Below are 26,882 nucleotides of genomic sequence, written 5' to 3'. Positions count from 1 at the left end.
ATCATGGGTTTCGAATAAGATGATCCTGTGAAACCCAGCTCGTGCTATTCGTCCGCGAGACTCAGAGGGCCATAGACACAGCTTCCCAGGTAGATGCCGTGTTTCTTGACTTCTGCAAGGCGTTCGATACAGTTCCCCACAGTCGTTTAATGAACAAAGTAAGAGCAGATGGACTATCAGACCAATTGTGCTATTGGATTGAAGATTTCCTAGATAACAGAACGCAGCATGTCATTCTCAATGCAGAGAAGTCTTCCAAAGTAAGAGTGATTTCAGGTGTGCCGGCGGGGAGTGTCGCAGGACCGTTGCTATACACAATATACAGGATGTTACAGAAAGGTACGGCCAAACTTTCAGGAAACATTCCCCACACACAAAGAAAGAAAATATGTTATGTGGACATGTGTCCGGAAACGCTTCCTTTCCATGTTAGAGCTCATTTTATTACTTCTCTTCAAAACATATTAATCATGGAATGGCAACACACAGCAACAGAACGTACCAGCGTAACTTCAAACACTTTGTTACAGGAAATGTTCAAAATGTCCTCCGTTAGCGAGGATACATGCATCCATCCTCCGTCGCATGGAATCAGATGCGCTGATGCAGCCCTGGAGAATGGCGTATTGTATCACAGCCGTCCACAATACGAGCACGGAGAGTCTCTACACTTGGTACCGGGGTTGCGTAGACAAGAGCTTTGAAATACCCCCATAAATGAAAGTCAAGAGGGTTGAGGTCAGGAGAGCGTGGAGGTCATGGAATTGGTCCGCCTCTACCAATCCATCGGTCACCGAATCTGTTGTTGAGAAGCGTACGAACACTTCGACTGAAATGTGCAGGAGCTCAATCGTCCTTGAACCACATGTTGTGTCGTACTTGTAAAGGCACATGTTCTAGCATAACAGGTAGAGTATCCCGTATGAAATCATGATAACGTGCTCCATTGATCGTAGGTGGAAGAACATGGGGCCCAATCAAGACATCACCAACAATGCCTGCCCAAACGTTCACAGAAAATCTGTGTTGATGACATGATTGCACAATTGCGTGCGGATTCTCGTCAGCCCACACATGTTGATCGTGAAAATTTGCAATTTGATCACGTTGGAATGAAGCCTCATCCCATAGCACTCTCCATACAGTGACGTGGTCAACGTTACCTTGTGCAGCAGCAACTTCTCTGACGCTGACATTAAGGTTATCGTCAACTACACGAAGAATTGCCTCGTCCATTGCAGGTTTCCTCGTCGTTCTAGGTCTTCGCCAGTCGCGAGTCATAGGCTGGAATGTTCCGTGCTCCCTAAGACGCCGATCAATTGCTTCGAACGTCTTCCTGTCGGGACACCTTCGTTCTGGAAATCTATCTCGATACAAACGTTCCGCGCCACGGCTATTGCCCCGTGCTAATCCATACATCAAATGGGCATCTGCCAACTCCGTATTTGTAAACATTGCACTGACTGAAAACCACGTTCGTGATGAACACTAACCTGTTGATGTTACGTACTGATGTGCTTGATGCTAGTACTGTAGAGCAATGAGTCGCATGTCAACACAAGCACCGAAGTCAACATTACCTTCCTTCACTTCGGCCAACTGGCGGTGAATCGAGGAAGTATAGTACATACTGACGAAACTAAAATGAGCTCTAACATGGAAATTAAGTGTAACATCTTTTCTTTATTTGTGTGTGAGGAATGTTTCCTGAAAGTTTGCCCGTACCTTTTTGTAACACCCTGTATATAAATGACCTTGTGGATAACATCGGAATTTCAATGAGGCTTTTGTGGATGATGTTGCTGTAGTATATCGAGAGGTTGTAACAATCGAAAATTGTGCTGAAATGCAGGAGGATCTGCAACGAATTGACGCATGGTGCAGGGAATGGCAATTGAATCTCAATGTAGACAAGTGTAATGCGCTGCGAATACGTAGAAAGAAAGATCCCTTATCATTTAGCTACAATATAGCAAGTCAGCAACTGGAAGCAGTTAATTCCATAAATTATCTGGGAGTACGCATTGGGAGTGATTTAAAATGGAATGATCACATTAAGTTGATCGTTGGTAAAGCGGATGTCAGACTGAGATTCATTGGAAGAATCCTAAGGAAATGCAATCCGAAAACAAAGGAAGTAGTTTACAGTACGCTTGTTCGTCCACTGCTTGAATACTGCTCACCAGTGTGGGATCCATACCAGATAGGGTTGATGCAACGGAGAGCGCGGTTCGTTACAGGATCATTTAGTAATCGCAAATGCGTTACGGAGATGATAGATAAACTCCAGTGGAAGACTCTGCAGGAGAGACGCTCAGTAGTTCGGTACGGGCTTTTGGTGAAGTTTCGAGAGCATACCTTCACCGAGGAGTCAAACAGCATATTCCTCCCTCCTATCTCGCGAAGAGACCATGAGGATAAAATCAGAAAGATTAGAGTCCAGAAAGAGGCATACCGACAATCCTTCTTTCCACGAAAAATACGAGACTGGAATAGAAGGGAGAACCGATAGAGGTACTCAAGGCACCCTCCGCCACAAACCGTCAGGTGGCTTCCGGAGTATGGATGTAGATGTAGATGTAGAGAGAGAGAGAGAGAGAGAGAGAGAGGGGGGGGAGATAGAGAGAGGGCGAGAGAGAGCACCCTCTCGCCCTCTGTTGCTTTCAGGGAACAATCAAACGCATACCGATATTGGTCAGCTCTTGGAATAAATGTAGACAGCTCATTTTTGACTCTGTGGTTGTTCTTGCTGCATCCTTGTCCCACTCGTACCTACAGAAATTGATATATGGATTTAACTGACGTTAAGCGCATTGTGACTACTCATTGAAAATAAAATCCGGAACATCGTACATAACAATAAGATGACATGCTCTAATCGATTCACAAAGACAAACACCATAGCGAACGCTGAGCAGCAACTACAGGCCATTATCCCTAGCAACCAATCGACTGGCCACACCTCATCGAGTTGCTGCAGATCGTATCTACGAACTCCTTGCCCAGGACGACAGCTGCCTCTGCCTAAACACCAGTAAAGTCGAACAGTGACATGTAGTGCTGTGAGTTCGTTGGATTACAACTCACATAAATGCACTGAAGATGGCGATTCGTAGCTGAAATCTGAATATGCAAGAATAATAAAAAATCAATGGGGCTGCGACTGACTGCTCTGTTCCTATATTTCCTTACAATACTCTATCGTGTTTGTACACCAATGTTCCTTATGGAATCGACGTTGGTTAAAACAGTATAGCCATCCTACTACCTCTCTCTCTCTCTCTCTCTCTCTCTCTCTCTCTCTCTCACTCACTCTCTCTTAAGTTGTTTGTGTTTTATATCTGGATTCTGTCATATTTCTGCAACTGGGATTGTGTGCAATTGTGTCGTTCACTCCTGCACTGTTTCTTACCGGCCAACGGATCCATGTTACATGTCTGGGTATATTTTGTTATGTATTCCGATATTTTGTTGCCCATGTTATTAGTTACGCGAAACATTCAGGGCCTTTCTGTGACTACCAGAAACCTCTTTGACAGTCCTAGATTCTGAAATACGTTATCAACGTTGGTCTCAATGGACAGAGGCGCTTGTAAACACAAGACCAATGTTCTTACGAATTAATAAAATTCTTAAATTCAAAGTCCCACACTTTCTGCTTCAGGAGATATCTTTACCTCCATTTCCCTCTCCTCCAGCACTTCCCTTATGGTTTTTGGCCTTACTTCCCATGTTAAACATGCTGTTTTCACCACCGGCTAAGAGACGTCATAGGTCAGTTGAGTCGCTGTGGACATACCCGCAGCAGAAGGGAGGAAAAACATTGCTGAAATTTTTTTAACTCGTACTTTCACTCTTACAACTATGTTCATAACTCAGGCCCTGAGAATCGCAATGGCCTTAAGTATACCTAGTACGCACGCTACTGACATCTGTTGATCTAATGGCAAAGCAGCGTTATCTCTACTCCACCCTTCCACTGCACATATGAAAATTTTCGAAAAGCTGTCTCACTGATTTCTCTGATACTCCCTTACATTAGAGCCTAAAGTAAAAATATACGTTGCTGTAGGAACGCTCGCTGGCTACACTGATGGCAATTTCTTTATAAAAGCTGAAATATTTTGAATGAATGCCCACCATAAGCTCACATTCCACTGTTTCAGCATTCCTTTATGTAAAATGGACGCTGAGCACTTCAGACAATTTAAGTGTCACCGACCTCATTACCGAACCAAAAGTTAATATTCATGGTAACAACGTACATTTCAGAAATTTTACAATTATGAAGTTTTCAACAGTTTGCTTTTAAAGTAACGTTTCTTGATTGGAGTCATCGGAGGCTACCATTTTCTTCCCGTCACACCGAGGGAGACTACAATTTGTCATTTCGTCGCAGTTTGTAGATGCCTTGCAAAATCTACTATCCAAATACGAAGGTGGAGGGCGAAAATCAACCTTGAGGCACAAAAACTTAACAGAACAGCTACATCAAACATTAACCACGTAGACGCAACGAAACTACTAGATCTCAGGCCTGAAATGAACCTGAAGCCAGATTATGAGCTTAATGAAAATGATTCTGACGTGGGCCATGAAGTTTTGGGATAGGTCACACACTACTGCTTTTCAAAAGTGAAACACTCAGAAGCAGTGGTCTGCAGCACGCCATGGTAAGAGAACGTGTAGAACAGCGGAACCTTGAAAAGGGATTGAAATGGCAGAGAGATGGCGTGCAGCTAGGCCCAACACCCCCTTTTGCGTAACCGGACAGGTCAATGTCAAGCATCGCTGAGTCGTTGCAGAGACGTCATACGAAGTGGAAACCTGTATCCAAGAGCTCCTGTGCTGACCGAAATCACAGGGTGAAACATTGGCATGTGATTATGTTCGAACGAGGCACTATGGTCGGTCTCCGGGGGGTGGGTCACCCGTTCCGTGATATTGCGGCCCGTACAGGGCACGTTGATTCAACAGTGTGCTGTATATGGAACCAGTGGAGAGAAGAGGGCCCTACACAGCTCCCACACGGTACTGGACGACACAGGGTGACCACAGTGCGAGATGACAGTCATCTTGTCCGCTTCGCCGTAACTGACAGAACAGCTTCGTCCACAGCGTTGGCGCGACGCTGGAGCACTGCAAAGGGTGTGGACATTTCTGTGTCGACGGTTCAACGACGTCTTCTGCGAGATGGACTGGTGGCACGCATACCATTGCGTCGGATTCCATTTACCAGAACCTTCAAACGCTACTGACTGCAATGGGTTCGTGAATGCCGATACTGGCATGCTGGTGGCATAATGTAGTGTTTTCGGACGTGTCCCGCTTCAAATTATCCTATTCTGATGACCGCATACTCGTTCGACGCCGCCGTGGTGAACCTAATAGGGCAGACGGTACTGTTGAGCGGCACAGTGGACAAATATTGTTGTGCAGCATGGTGGACAAGCGCCAAGTGCCATTGTTCGGGGCGCCATTGGCCATAACATGTGATCTCGCCTCCTACGTCTTGACGGAAATCTGAACAGTTACCGCTACATCAGGTGGCAGGGCACTGCCCCTCCTGTAGGCCATATTTCAGCTGCACAAATCCCGACCGTATGTGAAGAGGAATGTGCAAGACTCCTTCAAATAACGATGGATATCAGTGCGCCTCTGGCTTGCCCGTTCGCCTGACACGCCACCCATTGATCATGTTTCGGGTATGGTCGATCGGTAACTTGTTCGTTCAGGTTCTCTTACATCCACAGTTGATGCTTTGTGGACGCGTTTATAAACCACGAGGCAAAGTATTCCCCAGCAGCATATTAAGGCCGTCTTTCATGCCATGCCACACCGTCTGGCAGCTCTGTGTGGAGCACGTGGTGGCTCTACCACGCACTGAATTTCCACAACCACAGTGCACAACCGCCGGTTACGGAAAGCTGGCTTCAGGTACTGTCAAGTGGCATGTGGCAGTTTATTTCCTGGCGTTATCGAGTAACAGCGCGGCAAACTGTGGAACAAATCACAGATCGTACTGCGCTTAACGGAACTGGTTGCACTCGGTTTAGAGACAGACCACAGGCGCAACGGAATCGGCAGCCGTACAGCAAATTTCGTCCGGTGTGCGCTCTCTTTGGCTCACTCTGTGAAGCATTTGCGACTTGTGCATCGGCTTTTAACTAAGTTAAGCTCCACGTCCGCGAGTATACGCGGACACTGGAGCAAGCAACCTCGTCCACGCTGGCGGCAGCCGCTGTTACTTTGCAAAATGCCGAACGCGCTCCCGAAATCAATGTGAGCTACATACTGGTCGGAGGACGTCGAAACAGTGATGCGACTCTGACGGGCAGGAGCACGGGGGCAATAAGACGAGTGGTGTCTAGCGAAGAGTTGATTCCCAAAAGGAAGAAAATGGAAACTAAAGTGATAATCGCTGTAGATGAGATCTTAGCGGAGTTCCAGAATGAACTAAAACAAAAAAGTGCGTCAACCACAATTACATCGCAGGTTAGAGACAAAATTTGGGCACTCGCACTAGGTCAAGCAAGGCTTTATGGACAAAATGAAGAGCTCAGAACGGAAAACGCCAGACTCAGAGAATAACTAGTGGTTGCAAACGCACCACATGCCCAGGAACGCATTCAGCGCCTGGAACAAGAAATAGCGGAACTCAAATCCGAAAATCAGAGATTAAAGTCAGACAATAAACTCCTCTCACTCTCATTTGGAGCGGTTGCGACTGCCGGTCCAATTGCAAAACCTAAAAGCAAAGTACAGGAACGCATTCAACAAACAAGAGCTAAACAGTCCTGCACACTTTTCTTCAAAATCAGAAACGAACCAAGATGAGAAAACCATTAGAGAAACCATCACTAAAACAATTAACCCCAAGCAAGACAAATCAATAATAAAATCAATCAGGTCAACAGAAAACACCGTAATAATAGAAACAGAATCACAAGCAGACAAGAAAAAGATAATAGGAAAAGCAGCGCAGCTTAAGGACATTAGGTGTGAAGAACCCAAGAAATTCAGACCCCTGCTGGCAGTGCACCATGTCTCAACATATTTAACTGACCAGGAATTCTTAGAAGAGCTCTACGAAGTAAACCTGAGTGAACACATTACTATAGACGAGTTCGATAACGAGGTTAAAATAAAATTTAAAACAGGACCAAAGCGCAAAAGGACAGTAAACAATATTCTAGGAGTGTCGCCAAGAGTACGATTACTGCTGCTTCAAAAAGTAAGGGTTTTTATTCAATTTGAATCTTTGTACATCTACGACTTTGTTGCTGTACAAAAATGTTTTAATTGTTGGAGCTTCGGTCACCCATCGAAGCGTTGCGACAAAGATCCAGTATGTGGAAGATGTGCAAAACCGGGACACAAAAATTCAGAACGCAGGTTGGAGAATTCTGTAGGCTGTATACCACGCAAACACAGAAACAGAACATGCTTAAAGGCAGGTGGGGGGGGGGGGGGCATACTGTCCTACTTATAAACAGCTCTACGATAGACAAATAGAGAGCACCGAATACTATGTCCTGGACAACGTCCATTAATAAGGAGTGCTACCATAACTGTCAGAAACCCACCCCCCTAACACACGCAGGAACAGACGTAACTAATTACACAAACAGGCAAAGGTACAAATCGCCGTCGACTAGGATGAGAGGCTGGAGGGGAGCCGTTACCTGGTGGCAACACATGAGGATATTACAACCCCCAAATGCAGGTGCCGATACTAATGTAATACCTCAGTGCTGGGAGACAATGCAGTGCAGGTACGTCAGCATTACCGACTATATAGACGATATGTGCATGCAGGGTGCGTTAGAATATGAGATTGCCAGGCACCTGAAACATCACATGTTTGCTTGGGCCGTCTTCCAGGCTGGTCTCCTTTTACGAGTTGACTAACTGGAAGACGAAATACTGAGATATAGAACAGAGAAATACAACGACGTCCTTGAACATCCTCAGAATGAAGATGTCACTGAGTTCACAAGAAATCCAACAGCACAGGCAAACATAAACAAAGACAATTGCACACTATCCGCTCAACACGTAGAATATGATAAAACCAAATGTGGACCCTATGTTACACCAATTCGTTTTGTCTACGGGGTTAGCGCACACAGTCACTACGAAGAACAAAACAGTAATGTAGCTGAACAGAAAGACACATCCTGCACCGGCACAACACCAGACACAAACTCCCGATAAATGGATATACAACAGTCACATTTTACGAACAAGTCCCCGGTAGAGGTCAAAAACAACAAGTCACTATCAAGGGAAATGTTCAGCGAAAACACATCGAACTCCATACTACCAGAAACCATAAAGCAGGAAAGACGTGCTGCATTACAAAATTACTCGAAGTCGGAGCAACAAACAAAAAGTCAAGAACACCAACCAGATAAAACCAAAGACCCCAAGCTGAAAACCGTTAATTACGTAAACTACGAAAACTTAGAAGTTAACCTATGGCTTAGCAGACTAGAAAACAAGGATGTATATCAAACAGTTCTTTGCTATATAATACGAACTAAGCATCAAAACGGAGATAAAATCTGCTTTCCAACTACAGAACAAAGTGACAGGATGATCCTAAGAGTTGAAAATCTGCCAACGAGCCCCAAAGAGCTATGTAAGCTTCATGTGCGCGAAGGGGAGAGGGCCTAAACCTAGAGAAACTATACAAGGACTTCGTGAGAGCACATGAACCTGTGTTTCTGGATTTTAAAGAAACCACCCCCAAGTGTTTTTCCTTCACTAGATATCCCTTCTGAAGGTAATACAACTAAATTGCTAGGGCAGTGGAACTAGGTAGGCTCTTAGAAGAAACAAAAGCAGACATCGCCTGCGTTCAGGAACCTTTTCTGTGAGGCGGGAAAATTTCAGGGCTCCCCTCACATTACATCACAATAGCTGGAACACAAAACGCGAAAGCCGCGATAGTAGTAGTTAATAAAAACCTCATAGTAACACAGATCACCCAGTTTTGCTCTGAACACATTGCCACAGCGGAAATAACAGACGGACAGGATGTATGGCTCATGTCGTCTATTTACGCTCAGTACTCGTAAGATATAGAACGTTTCTTAGACAGAATAAAAGACATTGCACGACACTCAGAAAGAAAAAGGCTGCTCATTCTAACTGATATCAACGCAAAATCCCCCTTATGGAACTCAGATAGAACTGACGACAGAGGGCAACTAGTGCTTGACGTGTTAAAATGAATGCAACCTCTTCATAATGAATAGGGAGGGTCAGACACCTACCTACCGCGGAGACGCCGTGGTGTAAGTAACATAGACCTTTCCCTAGGGAGCGCAAAATCTCTTCCACTAGTCAGTACATGGAGGGTATTAAATACAGCCACACACAGCGACCACGACGCAATCATCATAATCACAGACAGATATATGAATACACATAACATGGATCACGAACAGCAGCATTTACTCGTAGGAAGAGCCGACTGGCAAAAAGTTCGAGATATTGTTGAGGCGTCATCACTACACACTGTTCAAGGCAGTATAGATTACAAATCGCATGTAGTGACAGAGGTCCTACAAAGAGCACAGGAAGCAGCTATACCACGCGCAAAAACTGGGTGGGGACAGAAACAACCGTGGTCGACAGAACTGGCAAGACTAAGAAAGGATTCACGGGACAAAAGAAATTACTACCAACAAGCAAAGACAGCTCGCGAAAGATAGATAAGACTTGACCCGTATCGTGACGCTAAACATAAATACCAGAAACAACTAAAGACAACAAGGCAAGACTACTGGAACAAATTTTGTAAAAACCCTGCTACAGAACGACATCTGGGGACAACAATTCAAGATAGAAACAGAACGAGTTAAAACACCGACAGTTCTGTCAACACTAAAACAAGGTGACGGCACACGACCAGAGGATGGAGAAGCACAGCAGAATATCTTTTGAACAGGCTCCTCCCGGATGGCGACCCCACACAAGACGAGCGACACCACGCTGACCTAAGAGAGAACATGAGGCAATCATACATCAGTGACAGCGTAACCATGCCATTCGCGCAAGAAGAAGTCGGGGCGGCAATCAGCACCCGGACCAGACAAAATACTTTCAGAAACATTAAAACAAACAGTAACATATTTCACACCTTTTCTTACCAACATGTTCAATGAGGCACTACTAACAGGCAGAATTCCAAACCTCTGGAAAACTACTAATGTAGTAATAATGAGGGAATCGCAAGACTAAGAGCCAACAGACACCAAAACTTACCGACCTATCTGTCTCTTAAACACTCTCGACAAGGTACAGGAAAGGCTCCTGTGTGACCGTTTACAATCGCACAGACACCTCCTCGGCCTAACGCCCCATCAGTTCGGCTTCAGGAAAGGTAGAGCAATAGAAGAAGCCGTCAACCAAGCACTGACAGCTGCAAACAGCATCAGCGAATAATGCGCGGTCGCCATTCTAATCGACATAGCCGGAGCTTTTGACAACTTGTGGTGGCCGTCCTCCTTCGCCAGGTTAAGGGAAATGAAGCTATCAGCTTCCCTTTCAATAGTCTCCTCGACTACTGCAGAGGCGAAATGGAGGGCTGGTACGCGGAAGGTTTTCAAGAGAATAACAAAGGGATGTCCACAGGGCTCGATGTGCGGATCAATATTTTGGGATATCGCAATCGAGCCCTTGCTGAACACCCTGGACAGTGACGACAGGGTAAGAGGTGTGGTGGCTTACTCGAATGACCTGCTCGTATTGGTGTCAGCCAACTCGAGACCAGCACTAGAGACAAAACGCACGCAACTGCTTCAGAAAATTAACATTTGGTGCAAAGAAAATAAATTACAGAGGAATCCAATTCTAAAATTAGACAATACAAGCAGACAGAGGAAGCAAGCCACACGTTATCTCGGACTGCATCTAGACGAAAAACATTGACAAAGCCTCCAAAATTATGCACAAACTAGCGAGACTAAACACAACTCAGTACAAATTACCTATTAAGACGATAAGGACCTACCACATTGCGATATTTGAATCCATCACTTGCTTTGATGCAAGTGCTTGGGCTCACAACTGAACAAACAGACTAACAAGACAACAGCAAGACGAGGTCAACGTACTGTACTCCTGAGAATGAGCGGAGCCTTCAACACCACGTCACTAGAGGCACTTTGCATTGTGATGGGGACCTGCCGTATAGACATAACAATACGTTACAGAGTTGCACATTACTGGCTTCTTCCGGCCAGCAGGTAAACGGAGCGCGCTCGGTACTACAGGCGGCCCTCTTTGTGGCCCACGCAAACGCGCAGTCGCTAACGACTCACATCGACGAGTTCTGTGACCTGTTCTGCCAATCGCTGTTCCATATTATCCTCGTCTCTGAAACTTGGTTGCAACCAAACATTTCTTCCGACGCTATCCGAATCACTGGTTACTCTCTCCTAAGGCCAGATCGTGAAACACGACGCGGGGGTGGTGCGGGTGCCTATGTTCGCTCTGATCTGACACCTACTATACTATGCACATCGGATGCGAAGGGCGATTGAGAAGCAGAATTCTTGTTTTTCGAAATAAATACATCAAATCAGAAACTGCTAATTGGAGTAATCAATAAACCTCCAAACGTCGGTGCCATGTCCTCCTTTCAGTCTGCCCTGTCCTCGCTCGTGACGCAGTATGAACACATAATCATCATGGGCGACACAAACATGACTTACAGTTAAAATCTCCCTCTGCAGAAAAACTAGGGAGACTGTTCCACTCCAATGATATGAGTTTAACACCGCTGGACCCAACTCATCACACGCCACACAGTCATACACTCATAGATATAATAGTAACAAAGCGACCGATAAAATAATTCGCGCCAATCAGACATCCGCTCTGGAACTCTCTGCTCATGACGTGATATTCTTAAATTACTCAATGCATTCTACCAAAGAAAAATCTCACCTGGTAACCTACAAAAACCTAAAAAATGTTAACCATGACGCTCTTCAGAAGGATTGCTCAGACGTCCCTTGGCATGATATAAGCATGAACCGAGTTTAGACGGAAAAATTCTGGAATTATGTGGCAAAATTATTGCACTGTATGATAAACATGCTCCTCAACGCACTGTCAAGGTAAAGAGAGCTCCCGCTCCGTGGCTCACCACTGCATTACGCCAGTTAATGAATAAACGTGATGCTGCACATAGGGCCGTCAAGCGTAACCCAACTCCCGAGGCGTACAAAGCTATAGGAAACTCCGAAACAGAACCAAGCAAAGCGTGAGGAATGCCAAAATCAGACATGCCCGCTCTGTCGTATGCGGCATATCAAAATCTGCTACACTGTGGAAATAGCTGCGCAGTTTCGGTATTGGGAAGCGAAGATCTGACGTTGTTTATCAAGCGTCTGCAGAAGAATTAAACGATTTCTTCTCAACAGCTGTAAACAGCCACGCAGCGACCAATTACCAGCCCCAAGATATCAATCTCTCGAGAGACAAGTTTTTCCTAAAACATGTCACTACCGGCACAGTACACAAGGCAATTATTAGAATCTCTTCCGAGGCAGTAGGAAATGATGGAGTCAGCATTGGCAACGTCGTAGACACTATTATTCCAGTTATCACAGACATCTTCAACCTGTCTCTTGTCAGTAGTACATATCCTACTGAGTGGAAGCAAAGTTTAATTCAACCTATACCCAAGACTGACAACCCTAAGTTGCCAGGTGACTACAGGCCGATCAGCATACTACCTGCAATATCTAAAGCCCTAGAATACATCGTCCATGAACAGCTGACGGATTACCTCAAAACCCATAACATCCATGACAAATATAAGTCAGGCTTTCGAAAGCACCATAGTACAGCAACTGCATTAATCAAGGTAACAGATGACATTAAACATGTTATGGACAGACGTGAAGCTACCATCCTAACACTGCTTGACTTTAGCATGGCTTTCGATACAGTTGACTTTGATATATTACTAATTAAAACGAAACAGCTGAATTTCTCGAACAGCGCAATACACTGGTTCGACACCTACCTCAAAAACAGAAGTCAACAAGTCATTTGTGGGTCGGAAAAGTCTTCATGGAAAAACGTGGGCTCTGGAGTTCCCCAAGGCTCCGTCCTTGGTCCACTACTCTTCTCACTGTACATTAATGATATTTCTTCAGTGATCCACTCCTGTGATTACCATCTATACGCCGACGACATCCAACTGTACATAAGTGCAAGCCCCAAGAACATTGCTGACGCAGTAGCGAGTATGAACGCAGATCTTTGCTCTGTTTCTCGATGGGCACAGAACCTAGGTCTGAAACTAAACCCCAAGAAATCCCAGGTCATACTTATATCTCATCCAAAGTTAATCAGCCGGTTCTTTCGCGAAACAGTCCCTCAAATACTCCTCAACGGTACCCAACTACCATACCAAAAAACAGTAAAAGACCTTGGAATAATCTTGGATGAACACCTAAACTGGGAAGAACAAACAGTCACAGCTTGCCGGAAATCGCTCTCCTCCCTATATGCAATTCAAAAACTTAGAAAAATATTTCCAACGTTAAACAAAAATTAGTCCAAAAACTAGTCTTAACTAATCCTTACTACTGTGATGTAGTTCAACACGGCACAAATAGTGAAAATTCGAGATGCCTCGAGCTAGTGATGAATGCTTGCTTTAGATACGTGTGCAATATACGGTTGTATGATCATATCAGTCCTTCATACTCTCCACATGATGTGCTTACTTCATCGATTTCTTAGCCACTGGTGCCCCCAATACTTATCTTCTTATATTAAACACCTATCATCATTCCACAACCGCAATACCAGATCGGATACGTCTAGCATCTTGGCTGTACCTTTACATAACACAAAATCTTTCTCCGTGTCATTGTCCATCTCAGCCATACGACTATGGAACGCGCTCCCTTGTGATCTGCGTTTTATCCAGAACCACTCAACGTTTAAGAGGGAACTCAAAACTTACATATTAGGGACGGTATAGCCACCATTGTTGTGCCCCTCTCATCTCTTTCTTTCTCCTCTCCATCATAGCTTCGAATTTTACCATTCTATTTCTCTTCCTCTAACCTATCTACCTCTTCTATATCTCTTTCAACCCATTCTATCGTCTTATGTCTCTGCTCAATGAGAATAACTCACAAGCTGCAAGAACATAACGAGAAAATTCCCAACTACCAATAGGACTGACATTCATAAAAGAAAAATATGTTTACTTTCATATACATAGTCATTACTATTATTATTTCTTTCTTCTCTCAGACGTTATGTCTGGTTGAAAATGGAAGGTGACGCGGACCTTGATCAAGTGTGACTTCCTTTTCACTGTAAGGTATATGTTACATCGCATTTAGGAACTTTCAGGTAATTGAACAAGTGTCAATAATTACAGATTTCTGTAGTTGTATATATAAGTTTGGATGTAGCTGTATTGCATTGATGTACTGGTGGATATTGTGTGGTATGACTCCTATAGTTGATAGTCTTATTGGTATAATGTCAACTTTATCCTGATGCCACATGTCCTTGACTTCCTCAGCCAGTTGGATGTATTTTTCAATTTTTTCTCCTGTTTTCTTTTGTATATTTGTTGTATTGGGTATGGATACTCCGATTAGTTGTGTTAATTTCTTCTTTTTATTGGTGAGTATGATGTCAGGTTTGTTATGTGGTGTTGTTTTATCTGTTATAATGGTTCTGTTCCAGTATAATTCCAGTATAATAATCCAGTTATTATTATTGTTATTATTATTATTATTATTATTCTTGATTGTTATAATTACTTTTTGATTGTAATATTTATGATTGTACTACTGCTGTAATCTCTATTTTTTTTCTTTATCATTAATACTGTATAACACGTTATATGTCCTTAATGTTCTGTAGAAACTGTAATTCGTTCAATCTGAGTATGCCTGGTTACGTGTAAGAGAGGGCCTGAAGGCCCTAATCTTGCCAGGTAAAATAAATGCATAAATAAATAAATAAATAAGAGGGACAGGGTCGATAAAGTCACCGAAATTACGGGAACCAACATTATGAACGAAACACAAATGAAACGATGGCGGAATCAAACATGGCAGAGAGCGTGGGATGCATCCGATAAGGGTCGCCGAGTACACTCTTTCTTTCATGATATACACGAAAGACTACTACTGAAACATGTCGACCCAAGCCGGGGGATGATCCATTTCCTGACAGGCCACGGGCCGTATCCGGCACATTTAAACCGTGTGGGACTAACTAACGGTGAAGTATGCGTATGAGGAGAAACTGGGACACCACAACATGTCACACTGCTGTGCAACACGCTAGCACAAGTGAGACATGTACAGAATGACAATGACATCGCCAGAATAATACGTAATCCCGATGACTGTAACACAATAAATAGCGATATTGTATCGAACACTCTGCACGAAGAACACAAGCGCCAAAACCCATATGGAAGAAGGCGTAGACAAGCACAAACAACACAACAAACCACATGGGAGGACACAAACACGAGCATAGATTCCGAAACCGAGGAAGGAACACTAAGTGAACATGACTCAGAAAGGATCAACATGTAAGGGACCAAAACCAACAATGTATGACACTGCATGCCACAACACAGTCACAGACAACATAACAATCATAAAACAAATAAACACCGGCACCACATACTAAGGCTGTAGTAATAATGTAATGTCGCTTGGGAGGAGAAGGCTCGAAGAACTTTTATTCCCAGTTTCCTCCTCCCCAATGACATCCCGCATAGTGTTTAAAGTATGCCGCACACAAGCAATAATGTATTGCTCGTCTTATTGTGTGCAGACAGAAGTGTATTCTCTTCTATACTCAAAGCTATGATCAATGAATTTCATAAATCAGAGATGTATTAAGTTATTTAAGGAATAATGCATTCAAGTAGCAAAGAACTATATTCTATTTCCACTAAAAAGTTACAAACGTAAGTGTGTTTCTCATGTGAAGCTAAAATTCATGTATTCCATGTATGAAGTGCTCAGTCAGAATAGCTCGAGGTTGTACTGAGACCTCCTCTTCTGAAATACACTCCTGGAAATTGAAATAGGAACACCGTGAATTCATTGTCCCAGGAAGGGGAAACTTTATTGACACATTCCTGGGGTCAGATACATCACATGATCACACTGACAGAACCACAGGCACATAGACACAGGCAACAGAGCATGCACAATGTCGGCACTAGTACAGTGTATATCCACCTTTCGCAGCAATGCAGGCTGCTATTCTCCCATGGAGACGATCGTAGAGATGCTGGATGTAGTCCTGTGGAACGGCTTGCCATGCCATTTCCACCTGGCGCCTCAGTTGGACCAGCGTTCGTGCTGGACGTGCAGACAGCGTGAGACGACGCTTCATCCAGTCCCAAACATGCTCAATGGGGGACAGATCCGGAGATCTTGCTGGCCAGGGTAGTTGACTTACACCTTCTAGAGCACGTTGGGTGGCACGGGATACATGCAGACGTGCATTGTCCTGTTGGAACAGCAAGTTCCCTTGCCGGTCTAGGAATGATAGAACGATGGGTTCGATGACGGTTTGGATGTACCGTGCACTATTCAGTGTCCCCTCGACGATCACCAGTGGTGTACGGCCAGTGTAGGAGATCGCTCCCCACACCATGATGCCGGGTGTTGGCCCTGTGTGCCTCGGTCGTATGCAGTCCTGATTGTGGCGCTCACCTGCACGGCGCCAAACACGCATACGACCATCATTGGCACCAAGGCAGAAGCGACTCTCATCGCTGAAGACCACACGTCTCCATTCGTCCCTCCATTCACGCCTGTCGCGACACCACTGGAGGCGGGCTGCACGATGTTGGGGCGTGAGCGGAAGACGGCCTAACGGTGTGCGGGACCGTAGCCCAGTTTCATGGAGACGGTTGCGAATGGTCCTCGCCGATACCCCAGGAGCAACAGTGTCCCTAATTTGCTGGGAAGTGGCGGTGCGGTCCCCTACGGCACTGCGTAGGATCCTACGGTCTTGGCGTGCATCCGTGCGTCGCTGCGGTCCGGTCCCAGGTCGACGGGCACGTGCACCTTCCGCCGACCACTGGCGACAACATCGATGTACTGTAGAGACCTCACGCCCCACGTGTTGAGCAATTCGGCGGTACGTCCACCAGGCCTCCCGCATGCCCACTATACGCCCTCGCTCAAAGTCAGTGAACTGCACATACGGTTCACGTCCACGCTGTCGCGGCATGCTACCAGTGTTAAAGACTGCGATGGAGCTCCGTATGCCACGGCAAACTGGCTGACACTGACGGCGGCGGTGCACAAATGCTGCGCAGCTAGCGCCATTCGACGGCCAACACCGCGGTTCCTGGTGTGTCCGCTGTGCCGTGCGTGTGATCATTGCTTGTACAGCCCTCTCGCAGTGCCCGGAGCAAGTATGGTGGGTCTGACACACCGGTGTCAATGTGTTCTTTTTTCCATTTCCAGGAGTGTATAAGAAATAGGCCATCACTAACCAACACGCTACTTACACTGTACTACTCATCCAAATACAGGATATCGCTTCCCTCTATATATTACAAATTATTCTTAACCACGCTCATTGTGTTACATTTTCTTATTTTTTTAATTATTCTTTGACATTTGGATTGTATAAATTATATTCTCAACAACTAGGTAGTAACAAATTATGTGGAACCATTATAAAAATTTTTAAGCATTCAATTCGCTGTAACCTCAGAGAAATCTTTATACAGGGTGGTCCATTGATAGTGACCTGGCTAAATATCTCACGAAATAAGCATCAAACGAAAAATTACAAAGAACGATACTCGTCTAGCTTGAAGGGGGAAACCAGATGGCGCTATGGTTGGCCCGCTAGGTGGGGCTGCCATAGGTCAAACGGATATCAACTGCGTTTTTTAAAAAGATAGGAACTGGCCGTACGGTTCTAGGCGCTACAGTCTGGAACCGAGCGACCGCTACGGTCGCAGGTTCGAATCCTGCCTCGGGCATGGATGTGTGTGATGTCCTTAGGTTAAGTCGCATAGTGCTCAGAGCCATTTTTTAAATAGGAACCCCCATTTTTATTACATATTCGTGTAGTACGCAAAGAAATATGAATGTTTATTTGGACCTCTTTTTTCGCTTTGTGATAGATGGCGCTGTAATAGTCACAAACGTATAAGTGCGTGGTATCACGTAACATTCCACCAGTGCAGACGGTATTTGCTTCGTGATACATTACTCGTGTTAAAATGGACCGTTTACCAATTGCGGAAAAAGTCGATATAGTGTTGATGTATGGCTATTGTGATCAGAATGCCCAACGGGTGTGTGCTATGTATGCTGCTCGGTATCCTGGACGACATCATCCAAGTGTCCGGACTGTTACGTTATTTAAGGATAGTCACGTTATTTAAGGAAACAGGAAGTGTTCAGTCACATGTGAAACGTCATCCATGACCTGCAACAAATGATGATGCCCAAGTAGGTGTTTTAGCTGCTGTCGTGGCTAATTCGCAAATCAGTAGCAGCCAAATGGCGCGAGAATTGGGAATCTCAAAAACGTCAGTGTTGAGAATGCTACATCAACATCGATTGCACTCGTACCATATTTCTGTGCACCAGGAATTGGATGGCGACGACTTTGAGCGTCGTGTACAGTTCTGCCACTGGGCACAAGAAAAATTACGGGACGATGACAGATTTTTTGCACGCGTTCTATTTACCGACGTAGCGTCATTCACCAACAGCGGTAACGTAAACCGGCATAATATGCACTACTGGGCAACGGAAAACCCACGATGGCTGCGACAAGTGGATCATCAGCGACCTTGGCGGGTTAATGTATGGTGCGGCATTATGGGAGGAAGGATAATTGGCCCCCATTTTATCGATGGCAATCTAAATGGTGCAATGTATGCTGATTTCCTACATACTGTTCTACCGATGTTACTACAAGATGTTTCGCTGCATGACAGAATGGCGATGTACTTCCAACATGATGGATGTCCGGCACATAGCTCGCTTGCGGTTGAAGCAGTACTGAATAGCATATTTCATGACAGGTGGATTGGTCGTCGATGCACGATACCATGGCCCGCAAGTTCACCGGATCTGACGTCGCCGGATTTCTTTCTGTGGGTAAAGTTGAAGCATATTTGCTATCGTGATCCACCGACAACGCCTGACAACATGCGTCAGCACATTGTCAATGCATGTGCGAACATTACGGAAGGCGAAGTACTCGCTGTTGAAAGGAATGTCGTTACACGTATTGCCAAATGCATTGAGGCTGACGGACATCATTTTGCGCATTTATTGCATTAATGTGGTATTTACAAGTAACAACGCTGTAACAGCATGCGTTCTTCGAAATGATAAGTTCACAAAGGTACATTATTACTTTGGAACAACCGAAATAAAATGTTCAAACGTACGTACATTCTGTATTTTAATTTAAAATGCTACCTGTTACCAACTCTTCGTCTAAAATTGTGAGCCATATGTTTGTGACTATTAGAGCGCCATCTATCACAAAGCGAAAAAAGTGGCCCAGCTAAAACATTCATATTTCTTTGCGTACTAGACGAATACGTAAAAAAAATGGGGGTTCCTAGCCAAAAAAATCGTTGTTGATATGCGTTTCATCTATGTCCGCGTCATCTAACGGGCCAACCATAGCGCCATCTGGTTTCCCCCTTCAAGCTAGACAAATTTCGCTATTGTTAGTTTTTTGTTTGACGCTTATTTCGTGAGATATTTGGCCCGAACACGATCAATTGACCACCCTGTATGTTATGTTCTTTATATTATTGAAAAAAGCATTAAGAACTGAATACCAATAAGATTGTAACAATGAGAAGCCCTTGCTTTTAGATTCAGAAGCATCCGACCCACCCTACATTTCAAGGCGGTTGGTTACTCTGTACTGTTAATTAAATAAATAAAAGTGCATATAGAGGTCTCCAATGCGAATGGTTGTGTAGTGTCATGTCCCGAAACGATAGAATAAATTTCATAGTGATCACATCTCTCCATCTCAGCGTCTCAGTCCCCCCCCCCCCCCCCCAGACATTAGTGCATTTGTATGTAGTGCGTTTACCTTCTGTTCTTTATGTTCTGATTCTAGTTTCTGGTTAATTGCAAACCACACCAAGAGTCAAAGAGACTCTAGTGCCACTAAGATGTATATGAATGTTTTGTGAATTAACATCAGTAATAATAATAATAATGCTAAAACTATTAATCGCAGTCTAACGCCATAAGCTGGGTGACTCGCTTCTTGCTCACCTTGGCCTGGACCTCCTTGCGCATGACCTCGTCCCAGAAGCGCGCCTCGTCCCTCTCGAGCTGTCGCAGCCGCTGGCGCTCCTCTATCTGGCACAGCTGCCCCTTGACCGCCTCCTGCGCCAGCAGCCGCGACCGGTGCCCCCGCAGCTCGTCGATGCGCAGCCGGTACTGCTGCAGCCGCTTCGCCTCCGCCAGCTGACGCGCCTCCGCGTCGCGCCGCGCGCGGTCCTGCCGGCCACACGGGCAGGTAATACGAACACGAACTGGTGGACAGGTTCAACATGTCAGCCGAACACAACGAAATAGCCAGCGTACTCTCCCCATCATGACCCGCACCCGAATATAAGTCACACACTTAATTTTGAGCAGCAGAGGGTAACTTACGGTGATGCATAAGTTCCCGGCGTTTGTGTTTTGCATGTTGGCATTCCTGTTGCTATGGCTTTATGTATCGATTGTGATTTCTTGTTTGTAGTTCAGTCTTGCTATTTGAGTGTAGACATCGTCATTTTGTCATTTGTAGACAATTGCTGGAGTTGTGGACGCTAGAAAATCGAGTTCCAAGTGGAGAAATTGGAACATTTACGACGTATTCTTCTGTTTGAATTTCATAGAAGGGTGACAGTAACGGAGGCAGCCAGAAACATTTGCCATTGGACAGAACATAGCAAGAAAATGGTTTTCTCGATTTAAAGAAGATAGATTTGACTATTATGGCTATCCACGTTCAGGAAGACCTTCGGAGTTTGATAAAGATCTTTTAAAAGCATTAAACTACAATGAGCCACGCCATTGTCCTTGAGAACCGGCAGATGTAATGAACTGAGATCATCCCAGCATCTCTATCGAACAGCCTTCAGGGAACTTCCTTCCCCGATGAAGATGATGATGGCTGGTTTGTGGGGCGCTAAACTGCTCGGTTCTCAGTGCCCGTACAGAGTCCCAATTATTATGCAGTCCAATGTTTTACACAGTCCAATCTAGCCACTGTCACGAATGATAATGATGAAATGATGAGGACAATATACACACCCAGTCCTCGGGCAGAGAACGCCCCCAACCCGGCCGAGAATCGAACCCGGGACCCCGTGATCCAGAGGCACCAACGTTAGCCACGAGCTGCCGACGATCCTTCCCGCACGAAGGTGTGCTCCGAACATGGCTCGACGACTTCTTCTCCGCGAAAACCATCTGATTTGTACAGTCGTCGAATCGGAAACTTACCCCAGCATTAGCAGACTATTGCAGGTATTGAACGAGAACATATTATTGATGCCTAAAGTTTCTCTCATTGTATTTGCTACTGTTATTAAACTTATGGAAAAACACTACGATACTATGCACTAACCTAATACACGCATGCCACATGTCAATCGCAGTTTTCTAATATTTTATTTTTCTGATAGATACATCAAGTTCAGACCTATGATATCAACATCCCGATGCAGTTCCAAGTAACTCTTAAAAATTCTCGAGACCCCAAATTTGAACTTTTCTAAGCATCTTCAACACGATAAAGGAACATGATTTTTCTGAAAGGCAACGTGACTCTATGGTAGAGTTGCTGCTTACCACATGTGGTGGTCTCGGTTCGTTTCCCAGCGGATTGAAATTCTTAAACAAAGGTGGATGTCCTACAACCATTTCCATGAAGCGTAGAATACCTCAACATGGAAACAAAAGAGTTCACCACAGCCAAGAATGGAACCTGGGCTGCACATGTGGTAGGTATGCATTCAACCACACAACCACATGGTGTTGAAAAAATAGTACTGCTTTAGGGTAATAAAGAAACTCGCAGAACTTCAAAATCATTTTTCTCGAAATATTTTTGGGAGTTGCATCGAGTTCTTAGCTTCAAGAACCACACATATAAAAAAATACAGAAATCCGACTCTCATGTGCTCTCCTTGTTAGTAGAGGAACGATATATGACAATACCGATTTACAAAAGCTATTCATGATATCGACACTTTCATCACATTTGTTTACGTTATAATATAGATAAATGGTACGGAAATCACACCCATCTAATCACGCTCTACCTTATGTCACTGTTAAAGTCACTACTGGTATTTACTTCCTCATTGACAGTATTTTACTTACTGTGCTCCCATAGTATATTGTCCTTGTCAGTACCCAAGGCATAGGGACTGCGAAAATCGATCGTTTAAGATCGATACCGGTATTTTAGTTCTGATAAACCGGCATTTTTCAGTATTTGTTTGGTCTCGTCGACAACAAGTGTTTATTACCTTTACTAATAACCGAGTAAAAAACAGATATCAATTAGCCATGTCAACAGTCCTAAAATCGTTCGTTGTTTAATACTCCTATTTTTTAAAGAAGGAGTAATTTTTATTCACGAAATTTGCATTGGTTTGAAATATTGCACTATTGTAGCAAATGGGAAAAGCGATTAATGCCATTTTAATGACGACAGAAACGACAAAAAAAAGAAACCATGCGGCATAAGATCTGGTGTAGCGTTGCTGAGACGATAATGTCACCGTTTCCGTCTGTCGTGGCTTAAAGGATGCGTGTACGTGGGCTATGCAGAAGAGGAATGAAATTATAAGAGTAGTAAATTAAAAACTCAGAGATTCATTCATAGTATGCAATAAAAATAAAAAGTACCTGATTTGCTGCCTTTATCTACATAATATGTCTGTATCTGCTGGCAGCCACTGAAAACGAACACTAGATTAGGTTAGGTTAGGTTAGGTTAAGTTAGGTTAGGTTCAGAGTTTCAAAAAATTATAATCAATGGGAGAATACTGGTAATTTTTTCTAGTATTCAGTCGAGAAAAGCTGCGAACGGTGAACAGACTAAGTTTTCTTTACTTTACCAATTCAGTTTAATATTTTGATTCTATGTATCTTGAAACAGAGAGACTCCAAATTTTTCAATCTTTGTTCAATTTCTACGGTTATTAGAGGAAATAATAGAAATAAAAAACCGACAATCGGTTGTTTATGAAACCAGTTATTCTGAACAGGCGTGAGAAAGAAAAAATATAATCGAAAACCGGTTGTGTCAGTTAACGCCGCCGCCTCTGTCAGGGCCTTCGACAGGCAGCACTTCTTGTACCCCTTGTTCAATGAATCCTGACATACTGTGTCCTGTGATGAGAGAATCCTGTCACTCGTTATGCTTACTGATAACTTATTAATCTTAATAGATGGAATGAATGCAAGATCTCTTTCTGAAAACCAATCCGAATTGCGTTCTTGGGCGCGATCTTTAACTGGCCTCTTTACGCCGACAGTCAAACATCTGCAGTTTTGAAGTCATACCTCTGTGTATAACGACTAAGTACGGCTTTACTTCATCAACTTCATTCACTGTTTCATGTGCGTGGTGGCCTTTAAAGACATACAGTACGAGCGTAGCTCTATTACTGAACAGAGCGTCACGTCTCCGATTCCAAACTATATCTGCCCAGTGCATCATTAATTCCCTTGACAACCATCCTTTTCCTTAGCAGCAAACACTTCTTAGTGAAATTTTCTATGAGCAAAATGTTGTTCTTCAGAATCACGCACGGGACAGCTTTCTTCCTTCTGCAGTAACTGCCAATATCTTGGTAATTCTTTGCTTTTCATTTCCAGTCGTCCGTAATCAAATACTTTTCGTCCCTTTACAGTCCACTGTTGTGTTATTCAACACTCCAGAAAGAGCTGTTCGCAGTCCAATGTGAAGGATAAGAGAAGAAGAGTACTGCCGCCTTCCGATGTTAACGAGTTTCTCAGTGTGAGTGCACCTACTCCGTTGGATACCCACTGTTACACGTTACCCTGCTCCATTACACCATAGTCCCATGGAATTTGTCTGTGGTATGTTTGACGTATTTGCAATTTATAAGATCTTTCACTGAATTATTTGTTGAGACATAAGTATACCATATTTCCTTTTATCTTCCACAAAGGAAGAAAGCAAATCTTCGAGTTGAGGATTCCCAGCTTTTTGTCCTATGCAGAATTTCCTCGAAGAAACTGTACTTTATAGTTTATTCTCCAATGCGACTTAGGTTCGTCCAAAACATACCTTTCTCCAGCTTCTCAGTTATATGTACTCTTCGCATAGTGAATTACTCCGCGTTTGAAGTGTGTATCACAACCACATTGAATTTGTTGGTGATTTTGGTTGACGGTACGACTCACTGGTGAAGCAAATTTTAGGCTTTATTCAACAAAAGGCTATCTGTCCTGTACCGTATGATAATGAAAATATGACCATAATAATAGTCTCTACCTAACTGAATCGTCAGCATACGAATACGGTTACATCTGTTTTATAAGATGGCCAGGATGTTTCGTTGTTCATTGTTCATGTAAAACAGTTAAGATCCTTAGACGATAGGAAGACATCTGGCCAAGACGGTATCCCCGTAAGATTATATGTTGACTATGCTACAAATATAGCATCATGCTTATCCATCATCTATCAGAGATAATTGGAACAGCGGCAAGTTCCACGGGATTGGAAGAAGGCCAGGTCATAGCAATCTATAAAAAGGGTAGAAAATCGGATGCACATAATTACCGGCCAATTTCACTGACATCGATTTGCTGTAGAATCATGGAACATATTTTGTGTTCAGACATAATGATCTTTCTTGACTCTGAGAAGCCCACGCCCGGGTTCCCGGGTTCGATTCCCGGCGGGGTCAGGGATTTTCTCTGCCTCCTGATGGCTGGGTGTTGTGTGCTGTCCTTAGGTTAGTTCGGTTTAAGTAGATCTAAGTTCTAGGGGACTGGTGACCATAGATGTTAAGTCCCATAGTGCTCAGAGCCATTTGAACTCTGAGAAGCTCATCTGCAGAAACTGGCACGGTTTTAGGAAACAGCGGTCATACGAGATACAGCTGGCCCTCTTTGTGCACGATATACAACAGACTCTAGATACCGGCTCCCAGGTTGATGCTATGTTTCTCGACTTTCGAAAGGCGTTCGACTCAGTTCCGCACTGTCGCTTGCTCCAAAAAGTGCGCGTTTACGGTCTAACCGATGACATATGCGGTTGGATAGATAGTTTCCTAACAGACACGAAGCATTACGTCGTCCTGAACGGGGTGTCTTCAACAGAAACAAGCGTAACTTCAGGTGTGCCCTAGGGCAGTGTAATAGGTCCGCTGCTTTTTACGATTTACATAAGCGGTCTGGTTAATGGTATTTACAGCGGCATTAGACTGTTTGCCTATGATGCTGTAGTCTACAGGAAAGTAGTACCACATGAAAGTTGTGAACAAATCAATGAGGATTTGCAGAGAATTAATGCGTGGTGTAATGACTGGCAGTTATCGCTCAATATTAGTAAGTGTAACCTACTGCGTATAACAAGGCGAAAATCCCCATTAATGGACGAGTACAAAATAAATGCCCAGTCTTTGGAAGCGGTAACGTCTGTCAAGTATCTGGGTAAGACTATTCGAAATGATCTCAAATGGAATTTTCAGATTACACAAGTAACGGGTAAGGCGAACTCTAGATTGCGGTTTGTTGGTAGAATCGTGAAGCGATGCAGTCCTTCAACAAAGGAAATTGCTTACAATACGTTAGTTCGTCCAGTCTTAGAGTATTGTTCGTCTGTATGGGACCCTTACCAGTTGGGTCTGATTCAAGAGATTGAGAAGGTCCAAAGAAGAGCGACAAGATTCGTGATTGGTACATTTAGCCATCACGAAAGCTTTACAAATCTCATAGAAAGCTTGAAGTGGGACACACCTGCAGATAGGCAGCTCGCTAAACGGAAGGGGCTGCTCACTAAATTCCGGAATCCGATATTCACCGAAGATGTAGAGCATATATTGTTACCACCAACCTTCCAAATCGCGCAATGGTCACCATTCAGAGATAAGGGAAATCAGAGCTCGTACTGAGGCGTTCAGACAGTCGTTATTCCCTCGCGTAATCCGCGGTTGGAACAGAGGGAGGGGGGGATATGACTTTGGCGCGAATTGTGTCCTCCGCCACACTCCGCTTGGTGGCTAGCAGAGTATAGATGTAGATGTAGATGGCGCATGGTCCTAGTGGCAAGTTGTTTACTGGGTTCCAGGAGCAACAATAATTTTATTTTCAATATTTCACATGATCATTAATGACCGAATTTCGAAGTAAGGAATGAGCGCTACTGGTGAAAATATACCGGTATTTGTACGGCCGCTCAGATAATCCGCACCCTAGTTTTTTGTGACCAAGTTTAGGGATAAAATACGGCTTTATATTGTGATTCATATGGTGTATGGTCTTAAACCGACCATGACATGAATGTAAGTCAGAAAATGAATGTCAAAAGCAGGTTTCAAATCCGAACAGCAACTAGGTGAGATGTAAGTGATCTGATACGGCGTACTGTACTAGTCTAGCCATCTGCCTGAAATCAAACTAGTAGCCCCGAGACCACTGGCGAACCCTGACTGAGCCTAACAGTAGTGTCTGATAGGGATATTAAATCAACATCTAGGTAGGTAAAGAGCACAGTTGTGTTTACACTCGAGAAACTGGAATGAGTAGTAGTAATGTCGCACACTCTAGTATTTATACAAGCGGAACGCCCCCACACGCCGT

General features: G+C 44.1%; 1 protein-coding gene across 1 annotated transcript in view; it reads right to left on the bottom strand.

Annotated features, from left to right (window-relative positions):
• LOC126485017 (trichohyalin-like) overlaps positions 1-26,882 on the bottom strand; it is a 181,056-nt gene that overhangs the window by 71,102 nt on the left and 83,072 nt on the right. The window contains exon 3 of the mRNA XM_050108622.1: positions 20,313-20,540. Coding sequence (XP_049964579.1) covers positions 20,313-20,540 — 228 coding nt within the window. The remainder of the gene's footprint in view (positions 1-20,312; positions 20,541-26,882) is intronic.

This window comes from Schistocerca serialis, chromosome 6, assembly GCF_023864345.2.
Source record: "Schistocerca serialis cubense isolate TAMUIC-IGC-003099 chromosome 6, iqSchSeri2.2, whole genome shotgun sequence".
NCBI classification, from domain to species: Eukaryota; Metazoa; Arthropoda; class Insecta; order Orthoptera; family Acrididae; genus Schistocerca; species Schistocerca serialis.
The sequence above is the reverse complement of the archived record's forward strand: the minus strand, read 5'-3'. Positions and strand labels throughout refer to the sequence as shown.